This window comes from Schistocerca serialis, chromosome 1, assembly GCF_023864345.2.
Source record: "Schistocerca serialis cubense isolate TAMUIC-IGC-003099 chromosome 1, iqSchSeri2.2, whole genome shotgun sequence".
Lineage (NCBI taxonomy): Eukaryota > Metazoa > Arthropoda > Insecta > Orthoptera > Acrididae > Schistocerca > Schistocerca serialis.
This window is the reverse complement of record NC_064638.1, coordinates 861,471,590-861,492,835: the sequence shown is the minus strand read 5'-3', so window position 1 is coordinate 861,492,835 and position 21,246 is coordinate 861,471,590. Positions and strand designations below refer to the sequence as shown.

At 39.0% G+C, this 21,246-nt stretch overlaps 1 protein-coding gene across 1 annotated transcript; it reads right to left on the bottom strand.

The window, feature by feature from the left end:
- Positions 1-217: 217 nt before the first annotated feature.
- LOC126458397 (uncharacterized) lies at positions 218-20,916 on the bottom strand. Its single transcript, XM_050095411.1, has 6 exons — positions 20,810-20,916; positions 20,473-20,638; positions 19,617-19,801; positions 2,465-2,597; positions 830-993; positions 218-747 (listed from the first exon to the last, which is right to left on the bottom strand). Exons 2-6 carry the CDS (start codon positions 20,623-20,625, stop codon positions 663-665), a joined length of 720 nt encoding a protein of 239 aa, XP_049951368.1. The 5' UTR covers positions 20,626-20,638; positions 20,810-20,916; the 3' UTR covers positions 218-662.
- Between the last annotated feature and the right edge of the window lie 330 nt (positions 20,917-21,246).

Sequence of the window (21,246 nt, the reverse complement as noted above, 5' to 3'; positions counted from 1 at the left end):
AATACGTACTACTATATCAAGAGATTCTCCCCCCCCCCCCCCCCCCAGCCCTGTGCAACTGTCCTTTATACATAGCTCCCATTCATTAATGAACTCATGTTGGCTGAAAATCATCTGCAAATGAAATAATGAAATAAAAAATAAAAGTAAAAAAAAAACTTTGTAGAAATCGTCATTTTCTTCTTAACGGAAAAAATGGTATATTCATACAATAAAAAATGGCATCATTTATATTTATTTTAAGGCATCATGTTACAGAGTACGGCAAATATACATAAAAAATTACCTTACTAAAATCAGCACTAAATTACACTGAAAAGTGGTACAGTGTTCTGTAATACGTCATTCATGCAGCAGCTATGGATTGGACATTCACAGCTTAAATGTACTGGAAAGAAATGAGAAGACAACACAAATATTCTTTCAACAAGCTTATCACAGATTTTCTCCACACAGGCTATTTTCTTGCTAGCTTGGTTCACATTTGTGTTAATGAAAACATAACAATACTAGCAAATTATTTACAGAGAAAAAGACAACTGAAATGAGAAAATAATCACATAAACGTGAACTGTATTTACACAGAATATTGCTGTTCTTACTTAAGCATACATTAATAGTAATTAATGCTTATGAAAGCTCATTTTTCTTGTTGACATTGTTCACTCAGCTATCATGTCAACACTCAGACAGTCTTCACCCATATTGCTTGGAGATGTCTCTAGTTCAAATATTTCATTTGATTCACTGGAAAAACAAGACTTATCTTTAAGAATCATCAACATGGTGAGAATTAACAATTTATGTATAATTAATTGTAATACATTACCTGTCTAAAGATGGATCATTACTGAACATCTCTGCAGGTACTGTGGGCAGGGCCTTTTCTGGTACAAGCTCCAGATATGACTGCCTAGATTCCAAATGTCGTTCAACTTCTTCTGGAGTCATATGCCCATCTGAGAGCATGGTAACTGGCACATTTCCGAATACCTAGAAATGAATCACTTCAATAAACCTATCACCAACATATACGGGGGTCATTCCAAAAGAAATGCACACTTTAAAAAAAAAAAAAATCCGTCTTTTATTCTACATGTCTGAAAGTTTTACAGTGTGTAGATACATCCTTTAGGAACAATATTTTCATTTCTCCATGTAATTTCCATCCCTCTCAACTGCCTTACACCATCTGGGAACCAGCGCCTGTATACCTGCACGATAAAATTCTGAACCAACCTGTTGGAGCCACTGTTTGGCAGCGTGCACAAGGGAGTCATCATCTTTAAACCTTGTTCCATGAAGAGAGTCTTTCAGTTTCCCACAGAGATGATAGTCACATGGAGCCAGGTCAGGACTGTAAGGCGGGTGTTTCAGTGTTGTCCATCCGAGTTTTGTGATCGCTTCATGGTTTTTTGACTGACATGTGGCCATGTATTGTCGTGCAACAGCAAAACATCCTGCTTTTGCCGATGTGGTTGAACACTACTCAGTCGAGCTTGAAGTTTCTTCAGTGTCATCACATATGCATCAGAATTTATGGTGGTTCCACTTGGCATGATGTCCACAAGCAAGAGTCCTTCGGAATCGAAAAGCACCGTAGCCATAACTTTTCCAGCAGAAGGTGTGGTTTTGAATTTTTTTTTTTCCCCCCCCTTGGGTGAATTTGCATGATGCCACTCCATTGACTGCCTCTTCATCTCTGGTGAAAAATGATGGAGCCATGTTTCATCTCCTGTCACAATTCTTCCAAGAAATTCATCTCCACTTTCTCGTACTGTTCCATAAGTTTGCTGCATACCGTTGTTTCTTTATGAGCCATTGTCAACATCCTTGGAACCCACCCGGCACAAACCTTTTTTAACACCAACACTTTCAGTATTCTGCAAACACTTCCTTCCCCTATCCCAACGTAGCGTGACAATTCATTCACTGTGATGCATCTGTCAGCAGTCACCAATTCGTTAACTCTCTGCACACTGTCTGGAGTGTGTGCAGTACAAGGCCTGCCGCTGCGAGGACAATCCTCAATGTTGCCGTCCCACTTTCATCATGTAACCTGCTTGCCCACCGACTAACTGTACTGCGATCGACAGCAACATCTCCATACACCTTTTTCAACCTCTTGTGGATGTTTCCTACTGTCTTGTTTTCAGAGCACAGAAATTCTATGACAGCACGTTGCTTCTGACGAACGTCAAGTGTAGCAGCCATCTTGAAGACATGCTGTGACGACGCCACTCACGGGAATAGGTTGAACTAAGTTTGAAAAAAGCGCGAAGGATGTATCTACACACTGTAAAACTTTCACACATGCAGAATGAAACTGTATTTTTACAAAAACAGTGTGCATTTCTTTTGGAGTGACCCTCGTAAAATCATTAGGCTGAAACTAATTACGAACTCTACCAACAAGTAAACTTTTAAACAATTACAGTGTTTAAACCACAGCAATTACACTTACTGGAGGAGTACTATTCTGCTTTGGAGTTTTAAGTTGTGGTCTCTTCTTCTTGACTGGGTTATGGTTCCTGGCAGCTCCAGAGGATGACTGACCTACTGACGTGTGATTGTTGATGTTCTGCTCTACTTTCCTTCTGTAAACAGAATTAGAGAATTTGCACTATTAAATTAAGTTCCATTATCAGCCATTTGTATTTTAACTACAACAAGCAAAATTATCTTGCAAATAAATATAAAGAGGCCCTCCCGCGTTATCTATCTATCTCTCTCTCTGTCTCGCAGCACTTTGACTACTATTTCAAAGGGGCACACACCACAGTGCAAAGCAATAACTGGAGATTTTTGTATAGGCAGTATTAGCAGGCATATGATGATATTGCCGTTGTCTCTTGTTCATTATGTCATTTTTTTGTGTGGTCTGGCTCAATACATTTGATTTTTCAGTCTGGGTTCACCTTACAATTGGAAGAGAATCATGTAAAAAAGTCATGACGTGAGCTGAAACATAGCTAAATGCACCAACCAATAATAGCTGCCTTGCATGATGAATTATTTTAAATTCTCTCAATTGTTACTTACACGTAACCGTACAACGGACGGTATTTTTTTATGGACAGATGTAAATCTTAAGAACAAACAATAAATCTGCCAAAGTGTTCCCAGATATTGGAACTACCGAATTTATGCAATCAATATTACTGAATAGCTAACCTGATTCATTGTTCATGATGCACAGCCTCAGTTGCAGATTGCCTAACAGCTAAGGGCAACAAAAATATTCAGTAGTTCATATAAACACTGACCGAATTTAAAAATTTTAAAGTCTGTCATAATCTACTCGTTCAGACAGATAATCTTATGTTAGAGGTTCAACCCAGTAAGAGAGGGACTACAATCAGAAATCGCATATGTCTTCAGGGAGTGTAACTCATGACATGCCAGTTACCCAGTTATATTCATCCAGATTTGAGAATGAGAGCTCTTAGCAACTTTCAACTGTCTTTACACATAATTTCAAACCTTTTCTAAACTTTATCTTGTTTGCACGCATAAGGCCAAGTAAAAATCGAAACAAGTTTTGCATCACCCCAGTTCCCAGAACTCCGGAAGATAGATGTTGACTGTGGATTTTTTATCACAGACACAGTCCCTTCGACTTTTCAGAGATGTCGCTAAACCCACCCAAAGATGTAAACAACCACGCACGAGCAGCGCCTGTTATACAGAGGGTCAGACAGCCTATCAGTTCCAGTCATTCCACCAGGAAGGAGGTACACGGCTCCTGTTATCTGTAGTTCAACCCTGCCTAGATGGCCAATACTGTGGTTTGATCGCATCTGCATTGTCACTTTGTGCCAGGAGGGCTCTCAACAAGCGAAGTGTCCAGGCATCTCATAGTGAAACGAAGCAATGTTGTTCAGACATGGAGGAGATACACAGAGACACGAGTTGTCGATGACATGCCTCACTCAGGGCGCCTAAGGGCTACTACTGCAGTGGCTGACCACTACCTATGGATTATGGCTCGGAGGAATCCTGACAGCAACACCACCATGTTGAATAATGCTTTTCGTGCAGCCACGGGACTTTGTGTTGCGGCTCAAACCACGTGCAATAGGCTGCATGATGCTCGACTTCACTCCGGATGTCCATGGCGAGGTCCATCTTTGCAATCACAACACCATGCAGCGCGGTACAGATGGGCCCAACAAACTGCCAAATGGACCGCTTAAGATTGGCATGACATTCTCTTCACTGATGAGTATTGCATATGCCTTCAGCCAGACAATCGTCAGAGACATGTTTGTGGGCAACCCGGTCAGGCTGAATGCCTTAGACGCACTGTGCAGCAAGGTGGAGGTTCCCTCCTGTTTATAGGGGTGGCATTATGTGGGGCCAATGTACGCTGCTGGTGGTCATGGAAGGCGCCGTAGCGGCTGTACGATAGGTAAATGCCATCCTCCAACTGATAGTGCAACCATATCGGCAGCATATTGGCGAGGCATTCGTCTTAATGGACGACAATTCACGCCCCCATCGTGCACATCTTGTGAATTACTTCCTTCAGGATAATGACATTGCTCGATTAGAGTGGCCAGCATGTTCTCCAGATATGAACCCTATCGAACATGCCTGGGATAGATTGAAAAGGGCTGTTTATGGATGACATGAGCCACCAACCACTCTGGGGGCTCTACGCCGAATCGTCGTTTAGGAGTGGGACAATCTGGACCAATCGTGTCTTGATGAAGTTTAGGCTAGTATGCCATGACAAATACAGGCATGCATCAATCCAAGAGGATGTGCTACTGGGTATTAGAGGTACCGGTGTGTACAGCAATCTGTACCACAACCTCTCAAGGTCGCACTGTATAATGGTACAACATGGAATGTGTGGTTTTCATGAGCAATAAAAAGGGAGAAAATTATATTTATATTGATCTCTATTCCTATTTTCTGTACAGGTCCCGGAACTCTCTGAACCGAGGTGATGCAAAACTTTTTTTGATGTGTGTATTTAAAACATTGTCATATTTGTAAAGAAATCAGATGTTTGGAGCTGTTTTATACATGAATGTTCGATTCTTTGACGAACTGGCGGCAGCAGGAGAGAATAAGTTCGTTTCGATAACAACAAATGAGCAAAAAAAATCAATGCACTGCTCCTATACAGCAAGGCAATGTTGCCCTAACCTAGCAACAAGCAAGGAAATTATTTAGGCAGTATGTACCCTTTTTGTTTTTCACAGCATCTTCCAAGGATTACATTAACATCCTGCAACTTTGTGAAAAAGAAAGAAGTTCACATTGGCTAGGACTAGTACTGGTACTGGTACGGAGTCCTTCTCCAAAGGGAGAGGAGCAAAGAATATCTATAGCTTTCCAGAAAGTAACTGTACTTAAGTCTCTCTGTATCTCCTGGGGCTGGTAATAGTGTTCTCCTGAAAAAACCCGCACAGAAAACTGCTGAAAGCCAGAATATTCTGACATAGCTCGAATAGAATATCATAAAATTTGCTTTATTAAGTTTAAAATTTAGCTCTTAATTTTGCCAACACTTGTGTATTAGCTGCCACTTTGAATATTATAACCCCTTCATATTCAATTACATGTAGTATGAGTAGCAAGGTCCTTAGCATATCATTAGACTCATTCCAGGAAACTTTGTCTATGTCCCTCCCCCTCCACTTTAGCATCACAGATTTTGCTAAAATTTGGTATGTAGAGTCCAAACTTCCTAAACATAACTATACAAATTTGTAGTTCTTGACTGCAATACCTGACGTGTTGCACTAATTCAAGAAAATGTCATGCTTGACACTCAAAATTCTTTGTCACATTTGACAAAAGATTACATAGTAGTTAAGAGTGGTCTCCTTGTGAAACTTATTGCATTGACTCACTGCTAACTGTAGCTACCAACTTAGAAACTGCAGGATACAATTGTCTTATCACCACAGCTGCACAAAGCTGACAAACATTGTCAGAGTGGGGAAAAAAAAGAAAGAAATGAAAAACGGCCTTTTTTTGTTTCTTCAGAATGAAATCTGCCCCTCTTATTTTCTGCCAGGGTTTCTAAGGAATTTAAAAGTTCTTTTTGGAACGATGAACTCAGTAACTCTTTTTCACACAACCCAAACAAACAACCTACAGTTTTCTTAGCATGATTTGAAATGCACAGCTTTAATATGTCACGCTAATCAATGAAAACTTCACAGCTTTTACAACTGGGCAGCTCAGAAGAATTTAAACCATAAAGTGATGTGTCCACTTACCACAATGTTTTCCTGTCTTTTAAACAGTAGGCCCTCTTTTGAAACTTTAATGGTAAGGCACCAAAACAAGTTAAGCATGGTAACTTTTTCTCTAACACCTTTCATGCTGACAAACTTATCATCATTGTCAGATCACCATCACCAGCCTCAAGCATTTTCGAACATGATGATCTGGCTTTGAATGGAGGCTACAACAAATCCTTTGCGAGAATTCACAGTTCATTGAAGAATATGCTCATTATGATTCCTCACTGAATTTCAAACCTGGGAAGGTATCAATAGCTGCTTTTCATAATCATTAAAATCCCAAGCAATAATGATTTCTTGACGGAATAATAAGTGCAGTACATGTGTTGGGACCTGTGCTGTTCATCTTGTACATTAATGACCTTGCAGACAATATTAAGTATAACCTCAAACTTTTTCCAGATGGTACAGTTATTTGTAATTATGTACTGTACAATGAAGTACTTAAAAACTGTTCAATTGTATCTTGGTAAGATTTCAAACTGGTACGAAGATTAGCACAAGCTTTAAATGTTAGAAATGTAACTTTATGCACTTCAGAAAACAAAGAACTATAGTATCCTGTGACTACAACATCAATGAGGCACAGCTGGAAACTGGTCAAACCACAGATACACAGGAGTAACAATTTATAGGGATACGAGATGAAATCCTCACTTAGGCTCAACAGTAGGTAAAACTGGTAGCAGATTTCAGTTCACTGGTAACATATTAGTGCAACGTAATCAGCCTACAAAGGAGACTACTTACAAAACACTTTTGCAACTCGTCCCACAATATTTCTCGAGTGTGTGCAACATGAACAAAAAAAGATTAACATGGGATAGTGAACGTATACAAAGGGGGGCAATGCAAATGGTCACAGGTTCGTTTCACTGGCAAAAGCATGAAGATAGAGACAAGTTATCCTGTGAAATCTGACTTAGAAAGCTGGAATTACCAACCTTAAGTAAGAACCCAGGAATATACTGCAATACAATACGTACCACTCCCATTGGGATCACAAAGTGAAAATTGGAGCAATTACGGTGGCACAGAGGTGTTTAAGCTATCTTTCTTCCTGTGCTCAGTACACGAGTGGACTGGGAAGAAAACTTAGCAACTGGTACAATGGGAAGTACCTTCTGCCATACATTTCACAGTGGCTTCAGAATAAGGATGTAGACATACCGTATTTACTCGAATTTAAGCCGCACTCGAATCTAAGCCGCACCTGAAAAATGAGACTCGAAATCGAGGAAAAAAAATTTTCCCGAATCTAAGCCGCGCCTGAAATCTGAGACTCGAAATTCAAGGGGAGAGAAAAGTTTTAGGCCGCACTTCCAAATTGAAACAAACTTGGTCCATTGTAATATGACACACAATTTAGGTTGAATGAATGACAATACAGCTGTAGTAGTTTGGTTCGAGTCTTAAGCTTAGCAGTTAAGCTTTACCAGGTAGCTGTTGTTATGCGTCTGGCGCTTCGTCCGTATTTATACGGGTACCCTTCCTTTTTCACGTGCTTCATCTGGTTTGAATTGATTGCTTATTTTTCTTTGATCTGACAAGAGCAGTTCTCTTTGTTATAGGTGTTTCCGTCACTCAAAGCTGAAAATGCATTACTGTACTGTGTGATGCATTGTTTGTCGCATTCTGAAAATGAGGGTTTACGGCCTGTCGCCGCTCGCGGCATGGCTTGCTTTTGAGCAAGCTACCGCCGCTTATAATTTAAAAAAAACAAAGAGAGGAATCGTCTCATTAGCAAAACAATGGCATGAGACTGCTATTCGTTTCTGCTCTCTTTGATAATGATCAACAAGAATCAAATAATAGACTGCGTATGATAGAAGATGTTCTGAACGAGAATTTAGCAAAAATTTTTTCCGTTTGAAAATCTTTGCAGACGCCTCTTTAGTACATTACATTGTGCACAGAAATTAGAGTCATCTTAGATTTAAAAATCTAGTCAATTGCCGTGCTTCATTTTTGACTGTATCACTATTAGGCATAAGAATAATACGAATATAAACATGACATGGTATGTATATTCTTCCGCATCTGCTGTTGTCTCACTCTAGTTTCGTAGTTTATTAGGCGGACAGGATTTAAATGAGATAGCAGCAAACACGAAAGAATCCATGGCAAAATGTTTATATTCGTATTATTCTTATGGTGAAGAGAATACTGCATGTGATTCACAATTCATAAAAGTTCCTATTAGCAACCATTTCTTCTCACAGTTAGGAAAAAATTCAGAAAGCAGAGTTGGCCATATTGACAAATATCCCAAACAGTCTTGCCAGTCGGATTTTCGTAGTACATTGAAATGCTGCTACGTTCGAAGAGGAACAATACGGAATTTGTATTTACTTCGTTGGATAATGTATGAAAATGCAGTGGTCGAAACTCGGGGCGGAGAAAAAAAAAAGCTCGTCTTCCACCTGTTTTTTATTTATTTACTGACGCAGAGGTTTTGGTGCCAGTATTTGTCTTTGTGCCTGCGAAGCATGCCTCATGCCTGCGTAGCGCTACATATATTCGACGACAGAAGTTAGTTGTGGCAGCACCTACCAACATTTTTCAGAACTTCCGCTTACTTTGCACTCGATTCTAAGCCACAGGCGGTTTTTTGGACTACAAAAACCGGAAAAAAAGTGCGGCTTAGATTCGAGTAAATACGGTAGATATAGACACGGAAATGGATGGGGGAAGTAACTGCTTGTGGTGACATGGCACACTGATATAGTGAACTATGTAAATGATTTGGTACATATTTGAACCTTATTCCATTGACTTCACCACTCGCAATCTCTCTCTGTGTACCAATTCCAGCCTACATGGATACTGTATGTTTCAAAACAGCCTCTCACAAACCTTACAAAACAATTACCCAAAATGTGAACACTATCAGGTAAGTTAAATATGTTAAGAGAAAATATGAGCAATCACTATTAGTGACAGTTCAGATATCAGAATAAACCACAATCCTGCTATGTGCTACGCAAGTGGTGTTTTAACTCATACACTTCCCCTCTCAGTAGCAGGAATAGATCATTTTCATTTCAGTAGGCTTTAGTTAGTTATTGCTGAGAGGTAAGTTCATCCTATAATAAAAATCTGAATATGGTACTTCTTTCTGTACCACTGACTGAAGCAGACGTTCGTAGGAGAATATTTGCTAGCAATAAGGATAAACAAATATTTGTAAAGGGAAAAGGTCACTAAAAACAGACGAGTTCAAAAAAGTTGCCTTTGCTACATTTTTCAATATTAATCACTATTTCTTTTGTTTAAAGCTCCATTTGTCTAGTAGCAAATACATAACATATTTTTAGGAGGAATTCGTATTCCAATAAAACATATGTTATAGACGACAACCAAACAGGGACAGGGCAGCAATCTTCATATGCAAAGTTTCATAAGAGTCAATTTACACATAAATACAGTAGTCGTAATGGTATGTACTAATGCATGTCTTGTAATTTCTGTTTCACATTTAACCAGCACTAATGAACCCAGTCTGGCGAGCACTGGAAACTGTAAAGAGCCAAAAGGTGATAGGAAGGAATTAAAATGAGAAAACCAAATATACTATGAAAGGGGTAGTTGCTATTCACCATATAGCGGACATGCTGAGCACAGATAGGCAGAACAAAAAGACACATAACCAAGGTCTCTGGGAGATAAAGCCAGACTGCAAGGAGCAGTGCATGATGGGAGACACAAATGGGTGATCAGAGTAAGGAGGAGGCTGGTACATTTCCACTATATGGTATGTAGCAACTACCCTTTTCATAATAGTGTTACAATCCATCCTGGATTTTCCATTGTTTAAAACAAAATGTATGACAGAGAGCAATGTCAGCAAACACACACAAGTTACTATTACTTAATGGTTGTAGTATAGACTTTCACCAGAGAGCAGTTATTTTTTTAGTTTAGTTTTCTTTGGAGTAAGATGTGCATCTGAAAAGCGCAAATTAAATTTCTTACAGTATATATGACTGCGCAGCAGCAGATCTGATATATTAGCAGACCAGTATGTTTGAGTGCTGCTAAACTGTTTCAGAGACGACAGCTTCAGATTGGTTGAGGACGGTTGTACGCATTGTTGACATCCACTACACTTGCCAACATACATTAATTTAGTATTGATTCTACACTCACAATTTTTATCCAGGGGGCAAACACTTAGATATTAGCCTAGTATGGAATTTTTAGTATCTATAGCCACAGCAGAACAATTTGCTGTGCTGATGTTGCAACTAAAAACCTTTGCTGAGGACGAGTCAAGAAGAATGTCACTATTGTCAAGACAGCAACTTCTCAAAAAGCTGTGTCTGCCACAGACTTAACTGTGAATTGCAGAGCAGTCGTATAGATGTAGCTGCATTCAAAAAAACAGTGAACACCTGGCTGACAAACCAAGCTGTTAACATTAAATCAGAAATTTAAAAAGCTAGGGTATAAACTCTGACAGGAGTTAGTAAAATCAACCGAGTAGCTGGACAAAAAAATTCATGGATATTTTGGAGAAAAAGTTTGATGAGTGGCACAAAGAGCAACCCTGTAGGTTAGATGAACAGTGCACAAGTCAACAGGAAGGCCACAACAAGAGCCCCAAAAAGGCATTTTCCCAACAATACAAGGAAACTGAAACTTTTGTTAATGAAAGGTTAAATACAAAGTTGGTAAACCTGGAGCTAACAAAGGTTAACTAAGTTATGGTTCTTGTTGAGGATGTATCTAAGGCTCAGTGCCAGGTACTAAGTGAACTACACACTGTGCAAGTGCAAGTCAACATGATAAAATTACAAGCCAAGGCACTGAGGGAGATAATGCTCCCATCCCAAGATCTGTAATGGAAAATCTGTGCACTGAACTCACAGATCTCCGCACTTAAAAGCTGAGTGGGCAAATTTTGTACATCACAAGAGCAGTACAGCACTACAAATGAAGTGGGGGAGAAGTTAGCTGGACGGGTCCCTGTTGCAGAAGGTAGCAACTTACACCTTCCCGCTTGGAAGGAAGTAAGTCTACCCATTTGTTTTTGTCAAATCATTTTCTGGTGTTTTGTCTTATTGCTGACGTGATGAGCAACATAAGTAACTTTTTGCTACAGATCAGCTGCAAGGTGACACCGCTTGTGGGCAGGAGGAGGAGATTTGTGTTTAATGTCCTGTCAACAACGAGGTCATTAGAGACAGAGCACAAGCCCGGATTAGGGAAGGACGTCAGCCATGCCCTTTCAAAGGAACCATCCAGGCATTTGCCTGAAGCAATTTAGGGAAATCACAGAAAACCTAGATGAGGATGGCTGAACGCAGGTTTGAACCATCATCGTCCCGAATGCAAGTTCAGTGCTTGTGGGCAGCAGGTGCCACAGAAAGATATCAAGATTATGAGAACTTTGACTATGAAATGTACAACAGTCAATAGTACAGCTTGACAGTATTTCAGGGAATATCTGAAGAAAGCAAAGTGCTTGGACCACGAGAGGTCACCAACAGACATTTGTTTATATAACAAAACAAAATACCAATCGAGTACCTTGAGAAGTTGCTCACACTACATGACAAAGTCACTGAGGAATTTTTGGTGATGATTCATGAAGTTGATTTATTACAAGAGGGTAGATGGGTGGCACCAAAATATGCATGTGGCCGATTGGAAAAGTGACAATTAATGTAACCAAGGGGATGGATTGACCAATTGAGAATACAACAGAAATACAAGAGATGCAATTGATGCCTCACATTTAGAGCAACAACAGACGTAGAGAGCATCAGCATAACAACCACTTCGATACAGCCATTTGAGGTAATAGGCTTAAAAGATTCAATAAGAAATTCCATGGGTCAAGGACAAGAAATGAAAGTGTGATTGATGCATTTCCTCGAACAGCTTGTTGGAGGTGCAAGTAGAAGCAGCTCCAGACACATTTGATTCATGCGATGGCATGGGGACAAGCTAGATCAGCAGCTGGTCTAAGGTATACAAAAGACAGCAATGAATAAATCATCCATTACTATGGCATGGAAATGGGCACAAACGTTAGTGTTGCGACACTAGAACTGTGCCATAAAGTAAAGGAGCGTTTAAGATTTTTGCGCCTCCCGTAACAGTGTGGAAGTGTGTGGGTACAAATCTAGTGCATAGCAAGACTGTGAAAGAGCAGGTTTGCCTATAAATGTTTGTAGGCAATGCTATTTTAACAGAGCAAGCTGGAACTGTTCCATCTGCTATTATCGGATCTCCATTTCATCTTCTTCTCATCATTTTTTGATTAAAATGATTATATATATATGAAAGTGCTGGCAGGTCGACAGACACACAAACATACACACAAAATTCAAGCTTTCACAACAAGCTGTTGCCTCATCAGGAAAGAGGGAAGGAGAGGGAAAGACGAAAGGATGTGGGTTTTAAGGGAGAGGGTAAGGAGTCATTCCAAACCCGGGAGCGGAAAGACTTACCTTAGGAGGAAAAAAGGATGGACTGTCTCACCTCCCCTCGTCACCAGTCACCAGATAACAATATTACTGAGCCTTTATGGTCTACTTTGGAGAGATGGGTGCATGAGTGCTTGTGTCTGTATATGTGTGGATGGATATGTGTGTGTATGTGTGCGCGCGAGTGTATACCCGTCCTTTTTTCCCCCTAAGGTAAGTCTTTCCGCTCCCGGGATTGGAATGACTCCTTACCCTCTCCCTTAAAACCCACATCCTTTCGTCTTTCCCTCTCCTTCCCTCTTTCCTGATGAGGCAACAGCTTGTTGTGAAAGCTTGAATTTTGTGTGTATGTTTGTGTGTCTGTCGACCTGCCAGCACTTTCATTTGGTAAGTCACATCATCTTTGTTTTTAGATATATTTTTCCTACGTGGAATGTTTCCGTCTATTATATATATATATAGACACACACACACACACACACACACACACACACACAGTATGTTATGTTACCATTTTAAAATGTTTGCTGTGTTTCTTTATATTTCCATTGAGATCTTATATGATGATTCCTCTGTTAGGGGAGTCATGATACTCAGTACCAATTTGTCTTGCTTTAGTGTGGATTCATATACCATTAGTTGCTAAGCAATATATATATATATATATAATCATTTTAATTGAAAAATGAGGAGAAGAAGATAAAATGGAGATCCGATAATAGCAGATGGAACAGTTCCAGCTTGCTCTGTTAAAATAGCATTGCCTACAAACATTTATAGGCAAACCTGCTCTTTCACAGTCTTGCTATGCACTAGATTTGTACCCACACACTTTCACGCTGTTACGGGAGGTTGGTCACAAATATTGAAACACTGCGAGAAGTGCATGCTTGAACAAATGCAGATACTAGCTAAGCCTGCAGAGTGTGCTGTAGTATTTGTCTAAAAAAAGAACCTGTGCAATGTCCCAAACACATTGCAAGTGTGAGTGCATTATGAAAGAGTTAGTGAATTTGAATGAGGGCAAACTGCTGGTGGTACTTGTATGGTGGGTGCTTCTGTAACAAAAGTAGCCTAAATGTGCAGCATTTCAAGAGGCACCATATGATTACGATGAAAAATAAAGAGAACGACAGCTGTGTATGGCCCTGCAAATTGAATTTCACACTCACGAACCCTGTTAGCACCAGAGCAATATGAGGGGAGATCCATAAGCAGGGAATTCCAGGGCAAGTTGGAATTCTAAAACCACTCATCAACGATGCACAAGCATGTAATACGAAAACTTAAGTGACTAAGACATAAAACCCTGACTATGGAACAATGGAAGAATGTTATTTGAGCAGATGAGCCTCATTTTTCGTTGTTTCCAACTTCTGGCCGAATTTATGTCTGAAATGTGGCCGAGATTCAGTGATTATATCCATGGTGCCCCACTGGCTCCATGGTTACTCTGAAAGGTTGCATTACTGCCAAGGGTTATGAATGGTCAGGTTCATCCCTCAGTACAAAGTTTTTTCCCCAAATTGTGATGCTGTGTTCCAAGATGACAGGACCCTTTCCACACAGTTCACATAATACAGGATTGGTTTTTTTGTAAGCACGAGGATGGACTGTCTCACCTCCCCTCGTCACCAGTCACCAGATAACAATATTACTGAGCCTTTATGGTCTACTTTGGAGAGATGGGTGCATGAGTGCTATCCACCCCTGTCATCCATTACCTGTACCTGCCGCTACTATGCTGGAAGAATGATTTCAGATTCCCCTGAAAATCATGAAGGCAATGTGTTTATCCATTCAGGGATGAATGGAATCTGTTTTGAGAGTGAATGGTCTCCTACACTGTATCAGGAATGGTTGTGTGTTGTGTTTTTGGGGTTTCCATATTTTTGTCCTACTGCTGTGTATATTGTATTCCCACATCTATCAAATGGTGTTCAGACTATATTTCACACAAATTTATTATTCAGGAGATAATTTGTAACATGCTGGTCACAGTAACGTGTTTAGTTTTTTCTGGAAACCGTATCAATTAAAAGTAATGAGTTGCTGAAATCATTGTTAATGATATGTAATGTTAAATTCTGATTGAGTTAATTCACAGTTTTGGAAATATTGATACTTACCATCATAAAGTTATGACTCCATACTTTACAGTAATAGGTTTTAATGTTTTGGATACTAGTTAACATGATTAGTACTGAAGTCTGGAAACACCCAAAATTACTGTTGCCAGTTGTGCCACTGCATCTATTTAATTCCCAAATCTGATACTATACTTTTGTTGCTCCAATTATTCTGGACTAAGTTAAACCTTTATTAATCAACTAAGCCACTGATCAGGAATTATTCTATGTTGCAATAGGACAGTTTTATAAACTACTTCGCAGTTTCCAAATCACCTGTACACCAGGTCACAAATATCTCTTCCCTTCCTGCGGCAAACAGTAACATACACAACATCTTTGTATCTAGTCTGTCATTAGCCATTCTTATGTTAACAGCATGTATCAAGTCCATGTACCACAATCATTGTTCTAACATTTCTGGGTAGGCATCTGAACATAATAATGAATTTGATGCCTAGAAAGTTATCAATTTACACAGCGGAAGATACAAAAGCCAGTCTGCCATCATATTTGGGGACGATTAATATTTCCGTGTCATTTACCGTGTTAACAACGTAAGTTATAATCATCTTGAATGTCACTAATATAAGTTACAGTTTCAAAATGCTGTAACAAAAGAACCAAACTTGAGTGGAGTATTATCAAAGGAGAAGGAAAAGTTTCGGGGACATAAATAAACAAAAATTATACCCTCTCTCATAAAACCCACATCCTTGCGAAAGCTTGAAATTTGTGTGTGTTTTTTTATTGTGTCTATCTATCAGCGCTTTCTCGCCTGGTAAGTGACAGCATCTTTGTTTTTTAATATATATAAAGAACCCAAATTACAGGAGCTGAATATTTGTGACAAGCATGATTATAACCTTCAATATTGTGCACCAAGCATTTCATGGGTTACCTGGCTGATTATATGTTCTGTCGAGCACTTCGGTATTTCCACAGAAAAGCCCATCACATGTGAAACTGCTCAAGAACTCACCTCACAGTTTTTTTTAAGGATAATTATACTTTCTGGCATTGTTATTGTCCTTTAAGAATATCAAACACAAATGTGACAGTAATATTTTAAATAATGGCATAAATGGCTGGTCTTTTGGGCCTGCAATTTTTCTACATGGCTGGTCCTCAAAGTGTTAAGTTTTGAATGAGAGTCAAATGGTCAGTGATTTAAGACATTCATTGCACATTCTCAAGCGTAACTTCAGCCATATTGCATAAAAGGAAATTTACTTTCAAAGTAACTGCCTGAAACCACCATTCACAATTTTTTTGCACGACCTGTTAGAAATGCAAAGAGTTGAGATGTCAAAAGCAGTTTGTTGTTACGAAGTATTGCATGTTCTCCATCCTCAAGCCTCTGACACAATCTGTTGTAAGTGTACGCTTGTGTGTGCATTGTGTTCTCATTATGTAAATGGCACATTTTCTCTGCATTTTAAGTTTTATTTTGGTGTTATTCTCTTATTTATGTTTTATTGCTGCAGCAGGTTAAAGCAATATTCTTGCTATAGTATCAGTCCTTACCAGACAAAATTACAGAAATTTAACCAAAAACTAAGACAATGAAAAATTCCCAAGATTCTAAAAAATTCTCGCACTTTTCCTTGTCGTCCCGTGGAATATACACCCAATATGTCATTTTAAATGAGGACCCCTAGAAGAAGAATGACAAAGCACTTCTGACAAAATTTAGGGGATATACATTTGTGATGGACTGCAGAATGATCCTACTGCCACCTTGATACATGTCACATGACAACTTCAAAGACAAGATAAGAGATGTCAGTTGCAAAAAGGCATTTAGGCAGGCATTTAGTAGGCAGTCATTCCCCCCCCCCCATTCCATTTGCGAGTGGAACAGGAAAGGGAACGACTGCCAATGGCAAAGGGTACTACCTGCAGTACACTGTGTGGCGTATGTATTATAGATGTAGATACGTCAACAGATGACATACAAAACTATTCTTAATTAGAATTATAAGCCCACACAGTGTTGAGCAGTTCATCAGCGTTACCAAAACCCATAATGAAATCTAGGTAAGTTGCGTTCTTTATATGGAAAAGGAGCAGCTACATCATACTAACCATGATTCACAGATGGTGGAATAATGTTAACATTTGCTAGTCTTTGCATCATGTCTGATGTGAAGACATTCATAAAGGTGCAGACTACCCCAGTTCTCACATGTATATTCTTAAATTAATTATTTTCTGAACCCCAACAGTTATATAAATAAATTCAACTAAAAATTCCAGGTAATGGTAATTTCTTTGATAGGCCTAAATATGAAGTGTAATATAGTCTACCTAGGAAAATCTATATGAAACATTTAAAGGAAGTTATTTTCCACTATAAGTTTAATTTGCAATATTCCCAAAGTGTGTCCATGAAACAAATTACAGTTCTCCCACATGTTAATATAAGCTAAAAGGTGGAGATTTCCCTTTGGGTTACAGGACTTCAAAACGGATTAAAACTTTGTGTGAATGTTTTTGGGGGTCGACAGAAGTGTGCGATCCCACCAGTCTGCTTTTGGGTTACAGGACTTCAAAACGGATTAAAACTTTGTGTGAATGTTTTTGGGGGTCGACAGAAGTGTGCGATCCCACCAGTCTGCTTTGAGGACTTCAAAACGGATTAAAACTTTGTGTGAATGTTTTTGGGGGTCGACAGAAGTGTGCGATCCCACCAGTCTGCTTTGACCCATGACGTAAGGCTGTTGTGGTGTGTGATGTTATGACGGCACGGAATTTAGTTTGTGAGAGTAGTGTGTTTGTAGGTGTCGGTTTGATGTGATCGGTGGTGCTCTCTGGTGGTGTGTTTATGGGTAGCGTGTTACGTGGAGTATGGGGTTCATTTGCATGATAGCATTGCACACGTGTGGTATCGGGACTGTGTTATCAGCGGAATATTTTTCAGAGAGTTAACTGATTTTAGTTTTGTTATTTCAACGTTACTGTAGTCTTTTTCTGTTTGTCGTGTGTGGATTTTGGTAAATTGCTTTTTTTATGTCTTTGGTAGGTATGGATATGACTGACAAGGTCAATAGTTTTCGGTTGTTGGCGATTATGGGGGACAGTGTGTTGTTTCTAATAAAATTTCTTCAACTATTCAGATTTTTGGATGAAGTCGTGAGGTGTTCAGATGCCGTGAAGAAATGAGGCTTACTAAAGTTCCAGCATTTCGGACCAGGGACAGCTGTATGTTGAGAATTCGTAAGGCTAACAGGTCAAGGGAAGTGTTCAATTCCGATTTTGTTGGTTTGTTGTGTTTTTTGAGGTAGTGATGATTGTGGACGTGGTTGTAGTTTTGGGTGTTATAATTTGGTATTGGTAGTTTCTGTTGACCTATATTGGTCAAGGGAAGAGTCCAATTCCAAGAGGATATTGTGTTTAGTGGAATTTGGGGAGTTTTGTGTTGTCATTTTTTTCGTCGTCTTCTGTGGTTTGGTATGGTGGTGTGTGTCTAAATTTGTTTATATTTACTTTGTCCCCACCCAAAAACCACCAATTTCCCACGCTGTCTCGTTAGTTTCATTAGGTTTTCTGTAGATCGTGTTTGTTGGTTTTTCAATGTATTTTCGTGTTTGTGGTCATGTTTACATGATGACATCACAGGCGCCATATTCGAGTCATAGTGCATGGTCGTTTCCGCCATATTTGTGACGTCATGGGTCAAAGAGACGGGTGGAATCGGACGCTTCTGTATTTCCTTTTTTGGATCCCTTTTACCCCAAATGTTTCAAACTGTGCAACAGTAATGCCTAGAGGACTTTGTGATTATTCATACCATAAAGTACTCTAGATTCTTACAGAAAGAATCCTTTTGGAACTTTATAAAGAAAAATTAATGGCCAAATTTTGAAGATACTTTACATGTTGAATTTTTGAATAAAGATGAATGTTCAATACTAGTCATCAGTTTTGATTACTGATACAAAACTACCTGACAAACATCATAAATCAACAGGGCAACTATAACATGATATCAGAAGCAATTTTTACAAACAGGCTACGGTACAGATCAGTCTGCCAATACAACTGCAATTTTGGCTTTCACATTCGCTGGCTTCATCAACTCAATATCCAGCTGTCATTCTCCGACCTAACATAAGACACTGGATTATACTAAAAATCAGGCCATCGCCACAACAAGACTTTTTTCCTTTCACATTTGTTGGCTTCACAAACTAAGAACAAAAGTTCAAAAATACGTACTGAAAGGTGATGTTACAGCAGCCATTAATATTATATCACTGGTTGAAGTCAACAACAAGTAGGCTACTGAATATTCCTCTTGACTAATTTTTCTTCGCTTTCAGTGGACACGATATCTGAACTATTCCGAAATGAATCCTGCAATTCGTAAATTGATTACTGTACTCAGCAGTGAGTTGACACAGGAAATTCCACAGGGAGACCACCCTTAACAACTACGGAATCTTTTGTCAAAAACGTCACACAGTACTTTACAATACAATATTTTAATCACTCTCATTAAAATGAGTACATCTGCATACCAAGCTTTAAAAATTTGTAAAATTACTTTCGATAAGTCGTGAAACCTATAAACCAAATTCCTAATTTTATTGAGATTATATGGCAGGGAGATTAGATCAGTTGGGGTGGAATGATCAAATAGTAAAATACAAATCAAGGAAATTGAACCCCTGTTCTCTTATCACTGAAGTAATAGTGTAATAGCCTGCGTCACAAACAATTCCCAAATAAAGACAGCAATTCTAGAACTACAGACTTATCACTGAATAATAAATTAGGATTACCTCTTAGACTGATCTGTACGAACAATTTCACCATCATCTGATGACTCCGTTTCTTCACTTTCGCTGGATGTAATATCTAATTTTTCGTACTGAAGTAATCTGTCCAACAGAAAACTGCGGTCCCTTGCAATCTTCAACAGACGCCGCTGGCTGTTCCTAAGTGCTTCTTGGAAACACTCATTTTCCTAAAAATTACCCACCAACAAAAATAAGTGATGTGAGAATTAGTAAGATCTGGACACAAAAAAGATTGTGGCACAATCGCAGTTTAAAACTACAGAAGAAAGAAATACATTGTTCTAGCATGAATACCGTTAGACCAAAATTAATTCTCTACCAGTATCAACAACAGTCTCACTTCTCTTCAGACAATGAAAATGGGCATACGGGAAACGATTTTGAATCAAGCAAGAATAAAATACAGAACAGCTTTTCAAAAATTACTGCCATTTTCAGTTTCTACAAATGGCAGTAACACAACTTCATACAATTATGTAGTCTTACACCAACTTAACGCATCTCTCCAGTTTACACGGCCAAAATCAAGCCTGTGCATCAATTGAACAAAACATCTTATATAACTCTAATCAGATTTCCGTGTTACTATAATTGAACGCCAAACCGGGTCACAGGAAAGCTTACCAAACGAATACCTAAGTAATACGTAACTTCATTACACCCTACTCCTACACGATTTAAACGTGAAATCACTATAATGTGTCAAAGCTAATGCTGATCAATAATACTGCGTTATTTCTACGCCATAGTATAATAACGAAAACATAATATATGGTTGACAGACATGGAAACTTAAATCAACATCATCAAATGAGAATCTGTCGCAATCGTAACTCACATAGATAAGATCCTTTAATTTCCTTTTCAAGCTCCTATACTGGGCTTTATAATTAATTCCTTCTTCTTGACTTTCCTCCTCTTCTTCATCATCTTCATCGTCCTCTCCTTCGGCATTTGCTACTACAGAACGACAATACCATCCATCCAACATCTGTCATCTGTATCTGTAAGAAAAGCAGCATAACTAAACAAAAACACTGTATCATAACCTCAAAACGCAGCACTATCTAGCACGTTGATGGCAATTACATATACAGCGCCAATAATGACAACAAAATAATGAAGGTGTAACATATAAGAAGAAGTGGATTTTTTTCCACAGTTCTCGCAGTTACCTTCCTACACTCAGAACACGCATTTGCATCAACAACTACGTTCTAGGTTCTATTATCAACCTTCGCGGTTTCGATTAATAAAAGACAGTCGCAAGAATGCGCAAAGCTGCAGTCGACTGCAAAAAGTGATATCGAAACATCAAAATATCGTTGGAAAATATTTGGATACATTTCCACGTTTGTATGTATTAATATATTGATCGTTTTCGTGCTTTAACCGACGATTCCAAGCATAACTTGAACACTCATATTAATAACTCTATGACGTTGTCCTAAAGCCAGGTTCATAACGCAACTAATGTGACGCCACAGCTTGTGGCATTCTGTTGTCGCACCATGATTTACCGTTCACACAGGACCCCACAAATTCTACGTCGTTGCACAGTTACCAGTATGACTTCAAATGAAATCATATGAACGGATATGAATGTTATACT